We start from the raw sequence: 22926 nt of genomic DNA, 5'->3' as shown, positions 1-22926 counted from the left end.
ATTAAATATAAAAACTGATTTGGAGTTACGTCTACTCCAATGTGCCTAGAAAATGAGGAATTTAATTCATACTAAAATAGAAATGGAAGCCAGGAACTATTTTCTCTTAGCTTTAGAAGGTTTTACTAATGTGTTGCAAGCATCAACTGCTGTCCAAACTATTAGATACTCAAAACTGTTAAAAAAGGAGTGCAAAACTGCAAAGACTGAGTACCAAATAGGATGTAGTAGTTATTCCACTTTTAAATATATCTGACTTTTGCCAGTGAACATGAAGGGAAGTATTAAGGTCATCACTTCATAACACTGTACCAAGAAGAAATATAAACTCAGGTGATTTATTTATTTATTACATTTTTATGCTGCCCAATAGCCAAAGCTCTCTGGGTGGTTCACAAAAATTTGTGTGAACTGCAAACTCTAGATAATGCAGTACATTTTAACTGTATTAAAATGGTAGGTTTTAATTAGCCAAAATAATGTAAGAGTAATTGGTGATCTAAGCAAAAGTGTTTATGTATATCAACAGATATAAAATTCTAATTCCTCTCAATTGATTTAATTACTGGAAACAAATTTAAAAAACCAATAACAGACTAGTAGTTGCTATGCAATAGGACAGACGGTCAAATTAAAACAAGCACTCTGGTAGGCTTAAGGTGGATTTACCATGAATTCCTGATGTTAGCATGTTGGCTCACATCCCAACTCCAACTAAGCTCATTGGCAGGGCAGCTGAACATGTGTAGAACTTATTAACAATACCCACCCCTTGCGGATTTCCTAAACATACTGATGATATTCACAAGTTGTAGAAGACACATTTTTTTAGTGTTTATTTGTTCAATTCCAGAGCTACATAGCATAGATACAAAAAAAATAGGTCTCTTTGGGTAACTGATGATTACTTTCCAAATTTTGTTCCCTCACTACTGATTAAATCAAGAAATCCTATGGGCAAATATATCCACTCCCAAAGTAAGAGCAGGGCCTGCCTCAAATATTGCCTTTAAAAGACACAAATGCTTTATCTTAAGTTATACTGAAAGTAGCATATCAAGTTATTGTAGAGATTGCAGGTCTTGTGTGTCATCTTCCGTCCAGATATTCTATTTTCATGCACTTTAAAACAGTACACAGCAGTGGATACCGGCCCTAAATTGTTAAATGTAGCTAAGTTTTCTTCTGAATTAGTTAACATTTTCAAAATACAAAATTAAGTTTGTATTCTGAAACCATTGATTTTATTTCAAAACTTTCCTTACAGAGTTTCATTTTACTGTCCTCTTGACTAGTTATATTATGTTCCATATAAACTCTTCTGTCTACGAAAAGCATGAAGATATTTTCAAAAAGGGACTTAGAATTCTTTGTGCCATGGGCCCCTTCAAAAGTTTAGGCAGGGCTTACCATGTAGTCGCCTGTCTAGTTTTGGCTATTTCTCCAGGGTCAATTTCATTCTTCTTCTACTTATTGTGGGGTTGTCACTGATTCCATCAATATGATTTGGCAAGTTTCTGAAACTGCAGGAAAATAGCTGTGGCTTCCCTCCAAAGGCTAACAAAGGCTGTCTCTGGTCCCCATCCCTCCACTTCCAAGGGCAAGGTGCCATATTTTAGGAAGTGCTGGTCTAAAACAAAAAGCAACTAAACATAGGAATGCAAGCATTTGGTTGCATTCTCACAGAACTTGCACCTCATTCAAGGTACTTCTGATTAGGCCATACTATCCAAGATTACAGTGAATCAGAAAGCAAGAAGGGCTTACTAGAAAAGTTTTTAGAATACATTATAGGTAGACAGCAAAACTAATGCATACAGCCCAAGCTGTTCCACATGTTAAAGAAGGCAATCACTGCTCAAAATAGTGATCTTTTAACCCAGAAGATGTTTCTGAAAAGCCAACACACATTATTATTATTATTATTATTATTATTATTATTATTATTATTTATTTATATAGCACCATCAATGTACATGGTGCTGTACAGAGTAAAACAGTAAATAGCAAGAACCTGCCGCATAGGCTTACATTCTAATAACCAAATCTTGCATAAATACAGTACCGACAGTTAAGTACTCCGCCATCAATTTCTTTCTCTAGCAAACATGTACCACATAAATATAGTATGCTCCATATATTCACAACTTCGAACCTGATACAAGTTCTTGATCGAAGTTGCTTACTTATGAAACCTTTATCCCCATCTTAAAGCAGGAATATAAGGCCAAAAAGATAATTCTGCAGGTACAAATAAGTTTTAAAAATGCAGAGAACAAGGGAAATTATCACCATATATTTATATGAAGAAAACTATAACGGTTTGCAGAGCTCCTTCAAGAACATGAGCCCTTAGCATTTTCTATCACTTCCATAATTAGACACCCTTTAAGACGATTTAATGGCACACAGCCATTTATTCCAGGGAACACTCAAGATATTTAACCTTTGCCATAAAGAGTCTGGTTTCAGAAGTGACCTTATGGTACTGACCTTACAGTACTGCAGACCAGTAGTTGAATCAGAACGAAAACCCAAAGCTAAACCTGGCAGTTGATTTAAAAAAAAATCTGTATCACAAGGACAGAACTACTGCATGAAGTAAAGTATATGAACTTCAATAACAATTGTGTATTCCTGTATAACCAAGCAGGGAATCTTAATTATTGGTACAGAGATAATGCCAAACAAAACATTAACACTGATAGGTGGAAGTTTAATCTTAAGTAAGTTAAATTGGTTCAGTAGGTTAACTTGGTATAGTTGTGCCAGATTTGCCTGAGCAGGTCCCCCCAAATATGCGAAAGATCACCAAAGAATTATCTTTTCCAAAGGATGCTGCATACCATATCTCTGTTTCATTGAAGTTTCGAGTGGGTAAGAAGTTTTGTTCACAACAAAAACTCAGTTAAGCACATTGAGATTAATTAACACTTAATAAACCCGTAATATTGGGTTTATATCCTTCAGTAATAAAGGTAACTTTCTGAGAATAAAATTCTAACAAAATAAAATTGACATCAGCCCAGATTATCTATTCCTTCAGTATACTGCTCTGGGTTGAAATGCCCTTGATCCTTGAGGAAGGCAAAATGGCCATAGTTCATAGTATGAACCTACTGTAGGGGAAAAAAAACCACCCAGCTTTTGTTATATTTTTAACCTGCCCAAAAACAATGATCTTTGGACAGATTACAACCAGTTAAAAGTTGCCATAAAATGATGCATTCTGAATAACTTTTGTGTGCAGCATTTTCAGTGTACAGGGCCTTCTGTTTAAAACATTGAGTAATATTCCTGTGACAGCAAATTATTCTTTGTTAATATCCTTCATATGAACAATTCTGTGTCATTTAGCAAGTATTTATAATTTAAGAAAAGCAACAATAAAAATCATAGCTTTTCCTTCTCATTGCTCCTGTGCTTCCTTATTCTATAAGCTAGCTATGCCTAAACTGAAGAACTCAAGTGGTCACAACGTTCATCTGCTGAATGCATGTTATTGTTTTGGGGATGCAGAATACTTAATCTAGTTCCAGAATGACACCATGTTATCTTAAGTCTTCTCCTGAAGACACAAATCTACCCTTCTTAAAGCCCACCCTAAAGAAAGGCTAATGCAGCCTTCCCCAACCTGGTGTCCTCCAGATGTTGACCAACGGTCAGGAATCCTGGGAGGTGTAACCCAAAAGATCTGGAGGTTTAGAAAGGTTATCAAACATTCTAATAGAGCTTACCAAACACTCTACAATTTACTTTTTTTCACGTACTCAGAATTAAGTTCCAATAATACATTTTCCAGAACAGACAATAGAAAAACAAGAGAATAAGTAGTGATATTTTCAAGAGGCACCTAAGGTAAAAACTTGTTGCACCACAACTTTGTGTTGAAATGGCACATTAAAGATTAACTTTATCCTAACTGCAAACCCTAAAAGAGTTTATTTCAAGTTAGACTTAAAGATTTCTTTAAAACATTTTTGGCACTAAGGCCATAATAATGCATATACCACTGAGGTATTTTCATTATCATACTTTTCATCAAGAAGAACCCAAAGCATCATAAATTGTCTTCCCTTCACACATGAAACTACTTTATGGCAGATCAAACTATTGACTATCTAGTCCAGTATTGTCTACTATGACTGGAAGTGTCTCTTCAGGGTTTCAGGCAGAACTCTTTCCCTGTTACCTGATCCTTTTAGCTAGAAATGCCAGGAATTGAACCGGAGACCTTCTGTGCACAAAGCTTGTACTCTATCACTGAGCCATGGTCCTCTCTTTTACTCCCTTCTTCCAGTGGCAGCAACCCAAGGTTTGAGGGCTCTCCGAAATGGTAACTCATGAGATACAAGAGGCTTACAATCAAAGGAAGTATCACCCTTTCCCGGTTTGGACCATTGCCCATATTAACTTCAGTAATGGACTCCCTCTATTAAAAGGTAGAGGGAAATCCTAAAAGAATTCACTCTAATGTAATGCCGACCAATGTTCTTGGTATTTTGAAATATTACATTCTAGCTACATAAAAGTGATACCTACTTATCCCACAGGTTAAGCTGAAGTCTGTAAACTTGAGATCCTGTGAAAGATGTTACCATGTACACTGTTGCATACACGTATCTCCACAAACTTGAGTATTCCAGCAAGAACTAAAATTTTAGGACAGCCAACTTGGCAACTCAAAATTGTGAACAAGGGAGAATTATTTAACATGAAAACATAAAAGCAAACTTTACACTGATCACTGCTGTGCTTATTCTCAAATGCACGCTGCACTTTGTTTCAGTGCCTTCAAATTCTACATACCGGCAACAAGTAACTGTATATAATATTCAATAGCAGTGATTATTGAATCCCTACTTTTAATGGGTATAACAAAATACATGGCTTAGATCCAAACAAGTACACAGCAGGATTTTCCCACCCCTCTCTTTACTGTAGCTCACTGCATCCCTCCAACAGCCACTCCTGAGGATAATGAATGCTCCACAACAGTCTGGAGTGTGGAATAAGAGAGGAAAATCAGGCGGCTGCCTTATACATGTGGAATGTATTTTCACTTGTGTAAGAGCAAGTTTGAATCCAAGCCATTATATTCACTCATGTGAGTAATGGTCACCAAATACTGGTATCTATAGCCATTGCCAGTTTTATCTTAATAATATTAAATATGTCTGCACTGTTTTTACTCAAGCTAAATAAAGCTGGGGGAAGTGTCACAATTTCTGATATGTCTGATAAAGGATTGAGTGCCTTTTCAACACAGCACAATTAGCAGCCTGAAAACATATTTTCTTTGAAGCAAAATAATCCACATCAATCAGAATTAAGTGCTAACATAACACATAGACCAGGAAATAAAGACCCATATTTTATTTTTAACACACAAATCTCCAAGTTATACAAATTAGATGAATCAAACTATACTCTTCACCATCAATAACGTAGAAAAGATATCAGGTCTTGCCAAATACTGAAACTTAAAGGCCCTACTACACGCAAGTATACAAAATGTAGTCTGTTGCAAGCATTGGTAAGTGCTTCTATGTCCTCATTAGAAAGAGCTGGATCACTCTATACATATGTAGAATTCAGTCTCAGTTCCTCCCAAAGGATCTATAGTTCTCCTCATCCTCGTGGAATGCTTCAGAGGTATTCAAAGAGATTATATACAAATAAACAGATTGAAGGTCTTCATCCGAAGCTGCAATAAAGTTAATTTCCATAGATCTGTCTTCTACCATTCCACTCCTGTTGTAGTCCTACATTCCAGAATCAAGTTTGTGCTGAACTGTAGTTTCCAAAGTCCACCTCCAAGAAGTTTAGCAGATTGGATGTTTGGTTATTTAAAGCCATTACAGTGAAGAATCAACTAAAGTTGATAGTGACTTAGCTTCAGAGAAGATAGGGAGATAACATCAGCCATTGAAATTAAGCTCGCTCTTGCTTGTGAAAGGAACGTAAAGGCACAGTACCATATAAAATCAATTTATATGAAATTCACTACCAAAACACCAAAGAATATTGCCTCCTATGGCGTCTTTTACTCATCTTAAGACTAATCAAATTGTTAACTACATGACAGAGTTGTTTTTTTAAAAAAAAAATCATGTGCAAACACTTCCCTGTATTTTAATTTCCCCCCTAAAATGATTGTGGAAAATGGTAGTTCTATTAAATTATATGAAAAAGAAAATTCTGATACAGGCCTGCCTTCTTCCAGGAAAAAGCGGCACAACAATGCCAAAGCAAAAGGTGGCATAGCTATCTTACAGAGACACTGTCAAACAGTTTAATGGCTTCCAGGCAAACAGAACATCGAAATTCATACCATTTTAAATAGAGTTCACAAGTGAAAGATCCCCTTCACCCTTGGCAAGAACTCTATTTTTATTTTCATTTTCCAAAACCCTTGCTATCTATGCAGCCTATCCAACTGCCACAGCTATCCTGCAAACAAGATTTTAGGAAGAGCATAAGAAGTGTTAACTAAGGGTGATAGAATCATATCAATAGTATGTCATTTAAAATGACAAAATCTTTTACAAGTATCATAGTGATTCACTGATGTCATGGTGATCTTCTGAAATATTTAGGTCTATCGCACAACACAAATTGCTGTGTCAAGCTTGAGTCAAGGCTAAAAGCTCCCTCAACCAAAACAACTCCTCCACGGACTTCAGTGAAGGAAGCAGCTCCACAAGTACACACCTTTGAAAGCATGCGACTCTTCTCTCCTTTTAATATAAATGGGGCCGTCTCTCTTTGCGCACTGGATTCGACACTTAGTTTCTTTAAACTACAGTCTCTTATTACGCCTGTAATGGGGAACTGCACTTTAATGTTGGTTTACTAACCAGGATTGATACTGGTTAATAAACTGACATTGAACCAGAACTCCCCATTTCAGCATAAAACACACATGAAGTGATGTTAAAAGTTCAGGATCAAAGCAAGCACACAAGGCGAGGAACTGAGAGGCAAGGGGGCAGTATGTGGACCCGCTGCTTGTTCTTAGCTTAATAAGTTATGGTTTATTAAACCAAGAATATTACATTTGAACAAGACACTGCCTGTAAGGTATATTAGTAAGCACTTATGCTTCACAAATGCTTCAACACTTAACTAATGGTGTATTTTCAAAAGTGTAACAAGAATCCTAGAGCTCCAACTGACTTGCCTACTGTACCTAAGTTAGGCTCTCATCTTTCAAAGTTATATATTCCTGAAGTTCTGAAGTGTAATATTAAATGCCAGCATTGATAACTCCTAACGCTTAGTCCCATCTTACCCATATGAAACACTTCTATAAACTGTTCTGCACATTCTGGATTGATATCATCATTGTGTATCAACTGAACGTTTTTGGATGGGAAAAAATCAATCACAGAATTAAACTGTTTAGCAGTGTCTCTAAGCAACATCAGAAGTGAATTGAATTCAATGCAAAAAAATTGAACTAAACTTACAAAGCCGTAAAATATAGGAGCAAATGTCTTGCGCTAGTGGTTGCAGGACAGTGCCCTAGGCAACTGCCTTGCCAATCAATACCCACCACACCATACTAACAGGGCAATTCCACTATACGTAAATTCAATTTATCACACTGTTCATAAACTTCTAATCATATCTATCTCCAGATTGCTTGTCTAAATTGAGCTCCATTATCATTCTTCCTTCTAAGTGAAAGTCAGACCAAAGTTTCCAAAACACTCAGTAAATCCAAATTGAAGATATCTGTGCCACTTTCAGACAAGAGGACACCATCGAGATGAAACAATCCAGGAGACTCTGGTACAAGTGAATCGTGTCTGATCACAGTCCCTCCGATATACTCCATAAAATAGCCAATTTCCCGATTGATTCTTTTCCTGTATTTCTCCATCACTCTATGAGGCACATCTTGGTTCCATACTTTGCGGGGCACCATATTAGACCAGACCAGAATACTATTCTTGAATATTTGCTTAAGATGTCCTAAATCTTTCTTCATCTGGTTTACGATATCCACATTTCTGTCTGTCCCCAAGTCATTTCCTCCTAGATGGACCACGAGCACATCAGGATCTGATAGACGCCTCCGTGTATGCAACAGAGTGGGTATTAACTGATCCCACGTCATGCCACTCTTTCCTAGCCAATGTAATTTGGCATCATCCATTCGAATGCCCAACTGTGTGCCAAAGCTTCTTTCAAGTGCCCGTTTTTCTGCCCAGAAAACATAAGAATGACCACAAATCCATACCTGTTTCTGCTTTCTTCTGCCATCTGCTATTAAGAGAACAAACATACATTAATGCTTCAAGAACTTCAAGCACTTTCTGAAAACTTTACCCAGGTAGTTTTATTCTGCATTATTCCATGTACAGACAAATCAGAGTATGAGACGGATGTCTCTATCCTAAAATACATGGCTTAATCATCCATAAAGTTAATTCTTGATTTGAATACACATTCAGAAAACTGAGTAACATGCTGGTGTATGATGCTTACAGGTAAAAATACCTGTATCCAAGCTATAAGATCAATGTAAAGGAATCCAGGTTTACATTCCCTTTTGGCTGAGCTTACAAGAGCAAATTAAGTATCTTTTCCAGTTGGACATGCTAAAATAGATTGAGAACTTGCCAGAGCATTTAAGATTGGTAAAACTTTCCATTCAGAATGATAGATGAGAATGCTCATTGTCACATTCTCCCAGATTGTTCCAAAAACTAACAAAAGGTCAAGAGTAATCAGTATAAGAAAGTCTGTGCCTTTCAAGTGGACCAGCAAAGAAAGCTGGGACCATTAAGTCCAAGTAGTGATACAGCTCATCAAGGATGGCAGGTAACAGTTGTGAAAGCATTGTGAGTAGAAAGAAACTTCTTTATTAAATTCATTGTAGAAATTTCCAATTTCCCCACTTTTCCTGATGTTTCCTGAGGGGTGTGTGTCAATATTTCTGTTGCCATATTACACCTCAACTTTAAAATTCCTTTACCAAACAAAATGCTACAAAGCCTACAATATAAGATATAGATTGCCTATTACTACCGTGAAATACAGCAATTTAAACCTTCCTGAACAACATTGCAGATATCCAAACTAAATTACAAAAAAATGACTTTCTCAAGCAATTCTTACACCTCAATAAAAGTGAAGAGAATATTTGCAGCTCAAATATACACTGTGGCATGGGACAATACAACAGCCGAAGGGAAAGCTTGTGCTGAGTTCCAGTCTGGGCTAAATAATATTGCACTTTCTAAATAATCTTTTATAGGTTTTCAAGTGTTTGCTTATTAACCATCTTTGTTGGGGCAAAGACAGCTACAATTAGAACTACAACATAAGGAGGCCAAGATGTAGCCATACCTTTCAAATGTTTAGGATTCCTTTCATGGAAAGGACTGACTGTTAAAACTTCATAGTACTTAGCCCAGAACTCAGATGAGCAACACTTTCAGGTCCCAAGATCCACAATAAAAACAAAGTGAAATGGAAGACAGCTGCTGATCTGCATCTTTAGCTTATATATAAACAAACTTGACATAAAAACCAACATGTTTGTAAAGACCCGTCCACAACAGTTGTGAATTTCATGCTACATTTGCAATGACACTTCTACTCTTGCATCACACATATACAAAACTGTGGAACTGGCAGTCTGAGAGTGTACTAGAGAACATATTGTGGGTAACTAGTCCAATTCCACTTAAGGTTGCTCAAAGCAGATTTTCAGCAGTAATCAAGATCTCTTCAAATCACTTCATCTGCAGTTACTGTTCACAATTCTCAGCTGACAGGGCAAACAGCTCATAATATAACATCACCACCTGGACTGCAGTTACTCCATACTGGCTATGACTCTTCACTCTTGTGCCCAAATAGTCATTCTCTTAATGTTCCTGGTGTGTTCAGTAATGTGATTAAATCTTCTCTCACTATCTAAAACTCATAACTACAAGATCAGCCCACCAGAACAATGAGATTAAAGAATATAAATACATAGTTTTATTTTATTGCTTTCTAACTTGAAATCATTTTGAACCTTCTAGCATCATAATTTCAAGCACATATTAACTTCATTACATAGAGCCTTTGAATAAAAATAAAGTTTCTTGAAGAGTGAAAGAGCAAAGGTAAGTTCATAGTTGTTCTATAAAACAGGCAAGGGAGAAAAACATCATTTTTAATGGCTAAAACATCATGAAGCCAATGTTTTACTACAATAACTTACTTTCCTTGACTGTGATAAAATGAATGCCCTGCTTAGAAGCATGTTTTTTTGCTGTAGAAATCTAATTCTCTACCTCTGAAATGAAGTTACTCACCCACGGTAGTTACAGGAGGCTGAGTAGGGTAGTGTGGTGTACTAGTTGTTGCTGGAAATTGTCCGCTGGGGGGAGGGTAAGGATAGTTTGGGTAACCACTTGAAGGAAAAAAGGAAAGATATACTAGTGTTATGTATTATTTAAGTATTATATTCAACAATAAGCAATCTGTTATTTAACAACAACATAAAATACGAAAATGTATCTGCCACTGATGCAGATACAATGGTCAAAGTAAAATTCAAGATGCTGAAAATTTTACTGTCATTCATAGGTTTTAGCAGTACCAGTCTTTTAAAGATATCCAATTCTCATTCAACTTTAAGAATGCATCATGTTACTCACATACCTTACGGTGTCTGCAAAAACAAGCCTAACAGTTCATTTCACTGTACTGCCACCAGCCAATAGCTAAAAGGTAGAAAATAAGCAAACCAACAGAAATAAAGCAGTTCTTAGTGTCAACAGAAATTAGGTTCCATGTATGTGGAGTGAAGTGAGGGTTTGCATGCTGCCCCTGCTGCTGTTCCTGACGTTCTTATTACTCCTGTCTCTTTTGCCATACCTCCAACATGTTGGGTGGAAGGTCAATCACACGGAGCAGGGGTGGACAATTTATGTAAAAATTTACATAAATTATTCAAAAAAATGCATATATCCATTTTTAGGGACTTTAGGGACGTAGGATTAAAAAAAGGGACTTTGGGGGGGCTTTATTTCAGTTTAAGGAGTTTTAGGGACCAAGTATGAGCCCTGCAACAGGGACAGAGCCATTGGGGATAGAACCATACGTACGCCCCCCCCCCCCCCCAATATGTTCTTTGAACACATGGAGCCTAGTATCTGAAGAGAACTCTTAACAGGAAAAAAAATCAGTCAAATAAAGTTTAAAATGCACGAAGCATTTTAGAAGGAAGATAGTTTGTAAAGCAGAAGAGCACCACAGGAGTCATTTTGAACTATAGTATTACACTGACACTACTGAATTTTAAATTTTGCTTCACTATATTTTTCCTCATTGCTTAATTAAAACCAAGTACTTAAATGCAACTACAGTGTTTAATCTCAGAATTTAAATAAAACACTTAGAAGGTCTCGTCTTGATGCCCAGAAAAAACTGAACTCACAATGACTAAAATGCAAACAATAATGCTATGTTTTTAAAGCCCAGTAGTCTCAATTCCAGAAGCCTGGTTCAGATGTAATTCTGGCTGAATCCTGGTTTATCATTTATGAGCAGCATGCTTTGTTATGCTGCCCGATCGCTCCTGCTGCAAGTGGGAGCAGCTAAACAAACCATGGGCATTCTGTTTATGGTTTATTGTTGTGATCAAACCAGGACGTCTGGTTTGACTCCCAACCAATAAGCCAGAGTTATAATCCATAGTTTTTTGTTGGCTTATGACTCTAGCTTGTTGGAGGAGAGACAAGCCAGAGTTCCTGATTTGCACAATGATAAACCAATCACAGACAGAAAGTCCATGGTTTGTTTAGCATCTCCCATTGCAAGCACAGGCATGCCACCTGTAAATAAGGTGGCATGGGCTTTCAATCCCATGGTATCCTTCTGAATTGTTTATCTGGATTGGGATTGGGAGGCATGGTTTTAAAGTGATTCTGGTCCTTTTTGGAGGAGTGGTCTCAGAAGGTGGTGCTGGGGGACTTCTATTCCACCCCATGGCCGTTAGCCTGTGGGATGCTGCAAGGTTCTATCTTGCCCCCATGCTTTTTTAACATCTACATGAAACCGCTGGATCATCAGGAGGCTTGGGCTGAAGTGTCATCAGTATGCGGATTATACTCAGCTCTACCTCTCGCTTCCAGCTGCACATCGCAGGGAGGCTCTGGAACTCTTGAACCAGTGTCTGGAGGCTGTTTTGGCTGTACGTATGGTTTTACTCTGTCTGGAGTCAGAGTAAACAAGCTGAAACGTAATCCAAACAAGATGGAGGTACTGTGGGTTGGGAAACCAACTACTTTGGATGGAAGTTTACAACTGCTCTTAAATGGGGTTGCACTCCCCCTAAAAGCCCAAGTACACAGTTTGGGAGTCCTCCTGGATTCTGAGCTAACTGGGGCAGCCCAGGTGGCTGTGGTGTCCAGGAATACATTCTGGTAGAATGTATTCCTGGCTGTTACGCCAGCTGCGACCCTATCTGGAGAGGACGGACATTGCTTCAGTCATCCATGCACTAGTCACATCCACGCTAGACTACTGTAATGCGCTGTCTGTGAGGATGCCTTTGAAGACATTTTGGAAACTTCAACTGGTGCAGAATGTGGCCACCCGAGTACTGGTAGGGGCAAGGCAATTTGATCATATAACGCCTATATTGCGCCAGCTGCACTGGTTACCAGTGTGTTTCCAAGCCCAATTCAAGGTGCTAGTTTTGACCTTTGAAGTTCTAAATGGTTTGGGACCTAGTAACTTGAAGGACTGCCTTCACCCATAACAGCCTGCCCACACTTTGAGATCAGAAAGAGAGGCCCTTCTCATTTGCCCACCTGTGAGAGTTGGGTGTTCACACGGGAGAGGTGTCCGCAAACCTCTGGAATAAACTTCCATCCAAGGTCCACCATACATCATTCTTGCAGGATTTCAATAAGGCCTTAAAACATTTTATTTTACCACAGCCTTTCCATGATGTATATTGTTATTGCTACTATTGTTGTTCCTGCTGGTTTAATTGTTTTACTTGCTATTTTATTGTGAACATGTTTTTACTACTTTTAAAAATAATATTTTATTGCTTTTAATATTTTATTGTTGTAAGCCACCTTGTGTGGGCCTCTGCACTGAGAGGCGGCCAAGAAATGTTTTAAATAAGTATTTTTTTTAAAAAAAAAAATAGTGCTTGTTCTTGCATCCAAACCAGGCTAGAAACTGGCACAACATAGCACAATTCAATTGCTGTCTGCATTTCCTATTGCATAGGTAGATTTTAAAAATCGTAGTTTACCTTGGGTTAGGAGCAGGTCCAGGGGGGAAAGGAGACATCCCACTTGGCATACCTGGCATGTAGGGATCTGAGCACAACAAAGATTTTGGACATTTTAACAATTTAGGATAGTAAAATTCAGTTATATCAAAAGGCTAGTTTTACAACTAAGTAATTTTAGTATTAGTAACTTCTAGGGTCTTATTTTTAATAGCCCACATATAAGCTTATTCTGAAGACAAGGCATCAATCAGATAACAACAATTCAGGGACCAAATAGTTTCTAGAGTCTTCCCATCAGCCCCCAAGCAAAGCCTTAGCTTATCATATCCCCCCCCCCTAAACTTGACAAAGTGCTTTTTTACTTCTTTTTCCTAGTTTAAGCAAACACAGAAGACGATTTTATTATTTAAAATGGACCTCTGTGGATGTTGTAAATCTTCAGATTCAGAATACCAGGCAGACCTTATGAAGAAGTCATAATTAAAATGAAACAAACTAAATCCTTAATATATGTGAATTCCTCCCATAGAGAATGTATAAAATGTTCACCCCAAGTTCTATAGGGTTGGATTCAATGCAGGGCTTTCTCATCCTTTCCTCCATATTGTAGCTCCCTGCACCACTTCAAAAGCCACCAGACGTTCTGGTGGCCTGCAGTGATGATGGTGGAGAGTTGACTGAAGTCACTGTGCATTAGTTAAGTTTACATGACACCTCCTGCACTCCATCTTAAGACTGTTAAAACTGCTCTTCAGGGCTTTTTTGTTATGCCCAACTTTCTCTCTCATTGCACCAATCCTTTTTTACTTAACCTCTAGCCTACAGCCAGCTTTGGAGAACTTGAAAGCTTGCTCACTACTTTGTGACATTTTACTTGGTAGTAATAAAGGCATTACCCTCCTGTGGCTTTTGGGTTTTTCCTCTAATGGATGAACCAAGTTTTCCATAATTTATAAAGCTATAATTTTAAATCATCAGTGTTACTTTCAAGCTCACAATCTCTACCTTTGCAAATTAGAAGGTTTAATCAGTGATTAAACTATATTTCACTGACACCTACTGGTAGAGATAATATTCTCATTTTGCAGTTGCATAATAATCTCCCTTGCGGTAAAAAAAAATGTAATGGAAATCACATTTGCAAGGTCCCAATGCCAGAAAAGGAAGTGAATTTAAAGTATCCTCAGGTTTTCAGCTTTGACAGATCTAACAATGCAGACTCTTGTTCTATAAAATAAATTTCCCTGTGATAGTTTAGTAAAATAGTATAAGAGCCAGCATGGTATAGTGGTATCTCTGGGAAACTGTCAAAGACAAGATACCAGCCTGCCTGTATACCAAGAGGAGTCTTTTATGTTCCAGAAAACCACCCAGAGAGCTCTGGCTATGGGGGCGGTATATAAGTGTAATAAATAATAATAATAATAATAATAACAACAACAAAAATAGTAACAATGACAACAAAAATAATAACGTTAACCTAACTACATCTGTAGAAATTAGCATAGACAAATGCCACAGTAACTAGAAGTTTTCAATGAAACATGTGAATGCTTACTTTTATTGCTACGTATTTACATGTATAAGGGGTATAAGTGGCTTACTGTTTGGTGGTCCTGTTGCCTGGTAAGGTGGGTAGGCTGCTGAAATGGTCGGCCGAGAAAATACTGGAGGTTCCTCTCCGAACACCACAATCATAACTTGAATCAATCCTATCAAATCGGATTGTGGCTATGGGTTAAAGCAGATAAGATAGTTGTTGTTGTTTTCTCCCACAAAGATAGCTTAGCTGTCCATTAACAATGACAATGGATCCATTACCTCATCAGTTGGTTAATCAAGTGGTTATTCTTTTCTTCTATTTATAGGTTTTAGTCTAGTTTATTCCAATTCAGTTAGCAAGAGCTAATATTAAAAATATAAAAGGGCAACATATCATTGGGAAAGTGCAGGTGAGAATGTGAGCTCTGGTCAATAAACTATACTAATTACAGATAAAGGCAATGACTGAAAATATATTTTGTATAAAGACTTGCTTCAGTTGTGAATCTTATGACAGCAGAGAAAGCATGAGAAAAGCATTAACACTATGTAAGAATGCTAATATTATACTCAATATAGGCCCTAGGTTTCCAAGGCCATGCCTATCTGCTACATCAAAGGGCCAAGGAAGAAAACAAAATATTAAACAAAATGTTACTTATATCATGAAATAAATCAAGACTTACATTAAGAATTTTAAAACTGTACTTACATGTTTCCATTCATGCAGATATGGAAGATATATTTTGCCATTTGCATCAACATGTTTCCCAGTCTTAATTGTCATTGTACTAGTTGGTTTAACAAAACAGATTGGAGGGTTGAATGGATATGTATCCAACAGCCACAGACATATTGGGATATTGTATGTGTTACCTGAAGAGGTTTAAAAAAGAAAAATGAATGTGTTGTTTTCTTCTTTTGACAACATATGATAATGCTGTTAGTTGCTACAACACTTTAAGTATTTAAAATTTCCTTAAGTCACTAGACCTAAAAACATCTATGACAGCAAACTGCTTCTAGCAATGGCCATCCAGTTGGCCCTAGAAGCACACATGGAGGGTATGGCAAGAGCCAGTTTATTTATCCCAAGCACCCACTATTCAGAGGTACACAGCTTACAAATATATTTAAAAATCATGGCCAAAAACCATTGACAGATCCATCTTCCATGCGTTTGTCTAATTATTTTAATATCACTTAAGCTAGTAACTTTCATTGCATCTTGTGGCAACAGACTGCCTGTCCTGCACAAAATATTTTCTTTTGTCCTCACCCAACTATATTTTTTGTTGGGCTAGAGTGATTTTGGAGGTCAGTTCAGGAGTGGATGAGGGTGAACAAACTGAAGCTTAACACAGACAAGATGGGGGTCGGTTGGGGGTTTCAGCAATTTAGGAGTGGACATCCAGCCTGTTTCAGATGGAGCTGCATTCTGACTTAAAAATCCCCAGCTTGGGGATGCTCTTGAATGATCAAGTGACTGCTGTGACTATGAGTGCCTATCCTTGAGATGCTGCCCTTTGCAAGGTCATTTATTCTCTGGTCACTTCCAGGTTGTATCACTGGTGCATTCTATGTAGCGCTGACACTGAAGATTTTTCAGAAACTTCCAATGGTCCAGAGCGACCTGGTTTGCATGACACAACAGCCTAAATTAAGTGGCTTAATTTACCCCTGGGGGCTATCGTGTCATGTGAACTCAGACAGAAGGAATTGTTTGAGGGCTAGACAAACATTAAATAACCCTAAAACAATGCATGGGTTATTTGAGGGTTGTCTAATTCTCAAACAACCCCTGCCTCACAGCATGACAAGTCAGAGCAAGCCAGCCACCGATGGGCACCATGCAAAAATGTCGTCCGTGAGCACCTGGCATGATGCAACAGCCTCCACAGGAAAATTAAACCATGGTGGGCTAGTGTGTCATGCAAACCAGGCCATTAAGTCTGCCAGGATGTTACTGGAGTGGAAGATAGTAACATATAGCTCCAATATTACACTCCCTGCTCATTACCAAATTGTTTCCTAGAGCAATTCAAATTGCTGATTTTAACCTTCAAAGTTTGGTAGCAGAGTATCTTAAGAAGTGCCTCAACCTGGGACATAATGTATCATCTGCAAGAAACACTAACAAAATATATAAAATACACTTGATAAGACTAAATTTATCATGCCCACTGAAACTGGGAAAAACCATGAAAGAAGAGATTGGCACCAGATACCTACTATCCTAACAAGCTCTGTCCCAGAGTGCCACCACAAAATCCCATGAAAAGAGACTGCGAATTATAAATTATTTTAAATACAGAGAATAATTTTGGGGTTTATTTATTTATTATTTATTACATTTTTATACCGCCCAATAGCCGAAGCTCTCTGGGCGGTTCACAAAAATTATTAAGTTCGTGCTTCAGTTTCGCTTTCATTACATTTACTTATTTAAGTTATGACAAATTATAGAACACAAAATTACATCATTACAAATTAAGAATATCATATTTTGAAGAGGCTACAGTAACTACATTGATTATAATAAATCTGCATGCTTTCACATAATCTACATGCAAATTACACAAACCATATACGTACCTCTGTAACTTACAGGGACGGTTCCAGTGAGGCTCATCAATTCTCTTGATGAACCATCATTAAAAACTGAAAAGAAAGAAACATTACATACATTTTACAGTCAGCTCACAGAAATTGTGTTTACACTGAACAAAAATGCAAATATTATTTCAGAAATGTCTCTTTTTCACATTCTTTTCCATGAACAAGAAATCACTTTCTGGGGAAAAGAATGAAAAGGACTACACATGTTAAATGCCTATCTGTCATTCTGTGCCTTTTGATACTCAGCCAGATCTTCTCTGTTCCGTTCAAGGATCTAAAACAAATGCAGCTGTTATACATGATGCCATGTAATAATGTTCAAGAAAATGAACTACTTTTAAAAACTGCTATAGCTGTTATGAGAACCTTCAAAACAAAACCTAAACTGAAAGCAATTATCTCTCTAGGTGAAGACCATGCTCTCTTTACATCTATGCTTTTTGAGTATTTTTTTATTAAATAAAAAATGGTTTTCATGAGCATTTTTCTAAAGAACACACCTCAAATACAAGTAATTAGTCTAGTAGATAGTCTTATTTCTCTTTCAAAGGAAAATTACTTGTGCACAATATGAATTATTGATAGGAAACTGACACAGGCTAGCTGAATGTCAGTGAAAGCACTACAAAACAGATAAACATATGAAAAATTCAAGATATTAATTAAGCAAATTAATACAGCTCAGAATGCATAACGGAAGAACTCACCATAACCATCCATTACAGGTTTGAGGTCTTTGTATTGGGCAATAACACTGACAGTTTCCTGAACAGTTAAGTCTCTGTACTTGTACTAGGAAAAACAAAAATAATTTTGTAAAGCTTAAACCCTCACTAAAATCAAGTCTCACGGACAACATTTGGATTTACTTCGATACAAATATTGTGACCAGAGCCCAGCTTTTGCACGGTCTCCTATGGCACATTATGACTGGAAAGATTCTATGACTACACATTGCTCTTTCCCATTCTTTACCCAGTAAAAGGAATGAAAGTGCTTTGGCCATGGAATTACTTTGCTGGATTACAGCTAGGGATTGCAGAGCAAGTATGATCAGTCAAGGTCAATTATAAACTGCATATCATTATGCAATGTAAAACAAACACATTTAGTATGTTCATGGGAATTGTGAAGGTGCACAAACAAAATGAGCATCTTTATAAATGAATGCAGGTTGTGCAAAAGTTTTTGTGATTGCCCAATCCAGTGGTGAAGAAGCTTAGAAGTTGGCAAAATCTGACCTGCTGGGATTCCCAGAAGGCCACACCCTCTTTCCCTGGCACAACCTCCTTTCCCCCAACTACAGATCATTTGACTATTTCCTGGCTTTTGTGCTGTTTTTTTCCCTATTATGAAAGGCTGAAATATACTGGCTATTTTGCCCCTGCCACTTTCCCCCCAGAAGCTGCAATGCACCCTCCCCAGTTTTCTGTAATGGAATTCAGCCCTCAGATTGAAAGAGGTTCCGCACCACCGCCTAACCCATCTATGTGATGGCAATGGAAAGGGAGAGGGTTAGGTGTGTGTGTGTGTAGACAAACAGAACGATTTGGCCTGGGAGTTGTTCAAAAACAATATTTAGTTTCAAAACTGATATTTAGTTTAAAATAAACACACACCTTAAAATAGGTATTGGTCAGATCAGATCAACCAGACAGTGGAGATAAAGAACAAACTAGTCATACTGTTTGCCTCCAGCTATTTTAATTTCCCCCAGAAATGGACTTGAGAGGAGAAATGCCTCCCTCTAGTCTGTATCAACTGCCACGCTCAGAGCCAACTGGACCAGAAACGATTGGCCCAAGGGCAGGGCCTGTCAGGGGTGCATGGAAACGAAACTGAACAGCCCCAGCCATTCCATAGTACAGTTATCCCTGTGGCCTCCCTCTTCCTCTCCACATGCAATGAACAACAAACTGGAGGGCAAGGGACATGATTTCTCCCAGCTTCTGTTTCTTAGTCCACTGCCTCTCTGCTCTCTTCCTTCAGCAAGTCCAGCTCCATATTCTCTGTCCTATGATCCCCACTGTTGCTTAGTCTCTCTGGGTTGTATCCAATGGTATTGTTCTGCCAGTGGAACAGATACCACTAGCGGATTGATTTATCCCTCTGCCTGAAGCCTCCCCACCCACACTATCTAGATCTAGTCAAGAGGGTTAGAGGATCCTCTTGAGTATATCTGTGGGGGCAACATTGGGGGGATCCTGTAGGGAGGAGCCAGGGAAGGGTTAACTCCTGATACATATGCAGATGCCTACTTGCATAACATTGGTTTTAGTTCAACACTGGGTATCCACTGTGACTGTACTTCTCAGAAAGTTGGTGCCAGAGGCCTCACTGCCACCCCGAGAACGTATTATTAGTGTAAGCTACTGATGTACTCAAATAAAATTTGCTATGCAGAGCCAGCTAACAATATGGTAGCTCCTTTGTCTCACCTGCATTAAGACAGAAATCAATATTCAATCTTAATTTATTAAGCAGCTATATTCTCTCATATAATGGGAGTTATGTAGCCAATATTTATATGAAAAGCATCCAAATGCCACAAAGCACTAATACAAGAAATATTTCAAATGTTATTGAATGAGTTCAAATATCCTGAACCTTCCTTAATTTATCATTAATCCAACTAATCAAAAACAACCTCAACAAAAGAGTATCACAGTGCTTGTTTTCATTTAAGCTCACCCTTAAAAATATGACAAACTTTTATTCATACCCCATGAGGAAAAAAATGGGTAAAAACTGCCCGCACCCTCAATTAGAATTCTCTACTACAGGTTGAAATCTTAAGCCTCTAATTAGATATGGCTGCATTTTTATATTCTTCTTCCTCCTAGTCATTGAACACTTAGCAAAGTAATTAGCAGGTTTTGCAATTTGCTTGTCAACTAAGTATTTAATGGATCAAGAAATGATTCAGAAGAGAATAGAACCACAAGAACCACTTAAAATGCTAAATCTCAAGTAGCTTTATCCATAATAGAGCAGGTTGGCTAAACTCGCTGAGCAATCCTATGGTGAGAGGGGGATATCCTATGGTGGGGCAACTCCCACATCCAAACCCCTGCCAGTTTGCTGTGGCAAACAATGGAAGGGAATTACTACACCAGCTCCAATGTTGCTGTAATTTTGGAGCCTGTTTGGGAGCATGACAGGGGTATGAGGGAGCTTACAATCCTGTGGATCCACAGCCTCCCCAACATGCCCCTGAAATGCCGTTTTGGCCCCTTTCACTGGCAGAACTGCAACAGGAGCAGAGTTCTCCACTGCACCCTATGGTCTCTCAGTTGCCTTCCCAGGGAACACAGGTATGCTCCCTGAGGCTGCAATTTTAAGCACACTGACAGCCCAATTCCTATGCATGCTTAGCTGGAACTAATTTCTACTGAGTTAAATGGAGCATGTTCCCAAGTAAGCATGCAGATGATTAATGCCTTAGTTTGAAATTTAAGTCCAACTGAAATGAATGGAACATTTTGGAAGTAAGTTGATTCACCATTACAGCATAAACATTGCTTGTGGGGATTCGGTTTTGTATTCTGATTTTTAACCTGTAGAGCTTGGTATTATTTTATAAAGGAGAACTGATGCAGACAATAAGAATAACTTCAAAGGAAAACGATTGGATAAAGTTTTAAAGCATCCTTAAGATTCACTTTCTATGTGCATGACATAATTCTATCAAATTTACATGGTTATTCTTTAACTTCTTTACGTTTTAAAACTGGCAAAACATGAAACAAAAGTTGATGTTTTCATTGTATTTACTTAGATGCCAAGATGTGTCAGCAGGTACTGTATACATATATAGACACTCTTATTTATCAACAACACTGCATGACAATCTTACTACATAAAAGCCAATTTAACTAAATTCCAGACTTGATACTGATCCCAGTATATTATTCACATATACGTTTTACAATTACTCTAGTGCTAGTCACCATCCAGTCAATGTGAACACCATTTATGTTCTACTGATTTCACTAGGAAAGTCAAACACATTCGTAACCTTCTTCCATTTAAATTAATGGGTTGAATCCAATGTAAACACATGCAACTGGATTGACAGAAGCAGACTTCCCTGCCCCATCCGTCCTTCCTTAAGGTTTCTCTTTCAGTCAGTTGAAAATGCTTCACTGAGAGCTAGGGGGCCCTGCTGAAGGGGTAGGCTGTGGTATTGAGGGGTGGGTGAAGGAGATCCCCAAAAAGTGGGCAGAGAAACTTCTGTTCACAAAAGGTACCTCGGCCAGATTTTCAGGGATTCTCCATCTTTCCCAGAATCAAAGCCTATCCCATTAAGCAGGGTCCTCTGCGTAGCATTTTCAGGAGGCTGTATTGGCTATTGTTTTAATACCTTAGACTGAAATTTAATTTAAGGTATTAAATTTCATTAATACCTTAGACTTCAATGTTTTAATACTAAGACTTCAATGTTTTAATACTAAGAGTGTGTCAAGTACATCAATCATTAAAAAAACATTGTTTTTAAAGTTAAAAGAACAGGTACTGTGATTCTTAGTGTTTAGTATTCTTAGTAAATTGTATTTGCTTTATAGTAATACATCTAATCAATTCCTACAGCAGCCTATATGATCTCTGCACACCTGCTGTCTTACAAATTCATTTTTCAAATACAAGACTTTTTTGTCACTATATTTTTTTATGTTTACACTTTCAAAGCCCTTATGTACTTCCTGTTTAGTTTCCTGGATTCCTTTGGAGAACAGAGTTGAGTTCACTACCTACGTTGCTTATTTAAGGGCAGGATAGTTTAGCTTTAAACAGATCAAGAAAGGTAAGGAAATAATTTGGAAAGACCCGCAAGGGCAAAAAGGGAACACCTATTTGAAAACCCGGGAGACGTCCCAACACACGAACTGGATTGTTTTGTCAGCGGAGAGGCCTCGAGGAGTTGAAAAAGCGAGTTAAGCGCTAGAGCGAGGAAGTATATATTGCGCCCGAGAGAGGGATAGCTCGGTGGCTACTTCTGTCGGTGGCCGCTGGACCATTTGGGTCCACAGGATTTTGCCAGTCCTTATCAGCCACGCCAGAAATACAGCCTCAGTTACTCTTGACTGAAACGCAGGCGTCGAAGATTTTTCTCCAACAGGAAGAAAGGGAGAGACTGGTGACAGAGGAAGGGAGGCCTACTCGTAAAGGGGAATAGGATGTGGAGACGCCCACATCTCCCCAGGAAGAGGGAAAACGGGGCTGAGGTCTTCAATACATAGGAAAGGGGAGAAGGGGCGGTGGCGACCCAGAGTTGCGTTTGGATAAAAGTCGTGAGGGAGGGGCTCGCCGGCCGGCCTCGCCTTACCTTGCCAAGCATTTTCTTCAGCTGACTCTCCGACACGGTCATGGTGGCGGCGGCTTCTCCCCGCCAACGGTCGGGGTGGTCGTCGTCGTTCCCCGCCCCCGCGGGCCCTCACTCCAACTCCCGGACAAACAAGAAACCTGCCCCCAGCGTCGCTCCCAATTTTTCCACCCGTTTCCTC

General features: G+C 38.4%; 1 protein-coding gene across 2 annotated transcripts in view; it reads right to left on the bottom strand.

Annotated features, from left to right (window-relative positions):
- Positions 1-22926, bottom strand: part of TSG101 (tumor susceptibility 101) — a 30651-nt gene extending 7725 nt beyond the window's left edge. The window contains exons 1-8 of one of the 2 annotated variants that reach the window (XM_063117185.1): positions 22749-22926; positions 18130-18214; positions 17399-17464; positions 15516-15679; positions 14866-14992; positions 13280-13346; positions 10320-10417; positions 5362-8274 (exon numbers count right to left, since the gene is read on the bottom strand). In XM_063117185.1, the coding sequence (XP_062973255.1) occupies positions 7694-8274; positions 10320-10417; positions 13280-13346; positions 14866-14992; positions 15516-15679; positions 17399-17464; positions 18130-18214; positions 22749-22790 (1230 nt within the window). In that variant the 5' untranslated portion in view covers positions 22791-22926 and the 3' untranslated portion in view covers positions 5362-7693. Of the gene's footprint in view, positions 1-5361; positions 8275-10319; positions 10418-13279; positions 13347-14865; positions 14993-15515; positions 15680-17398; positions 17465-18129; positions 18215-22748 lie in introns of those variants that run through there. The other variant, XM_063117186.1, reaches the window with a different exon arrangement.

Source organism: Elgaria multicarinata, chromosome 2, assembly GCF_023053635.1.
Source record: "Elgaria multicarinata webbii isolate HBS135686 ecotype San Diego chromosome 2, rElgMul1.1.pri, whole genome shotgun sequence".
NCBI classification, from domain to species: domain Eukaryota; kingdom Metazoa; phylum Chordata; class Lepidosauria; order Squamata; family Anguidae; genus Elgaria; species Elgaria multicarinata.
The sequence above is the reverse complement of the archived record's forward strand: the minus strand, read 5'-3'. Positions and strand labels throughout refer to the sequence as shown.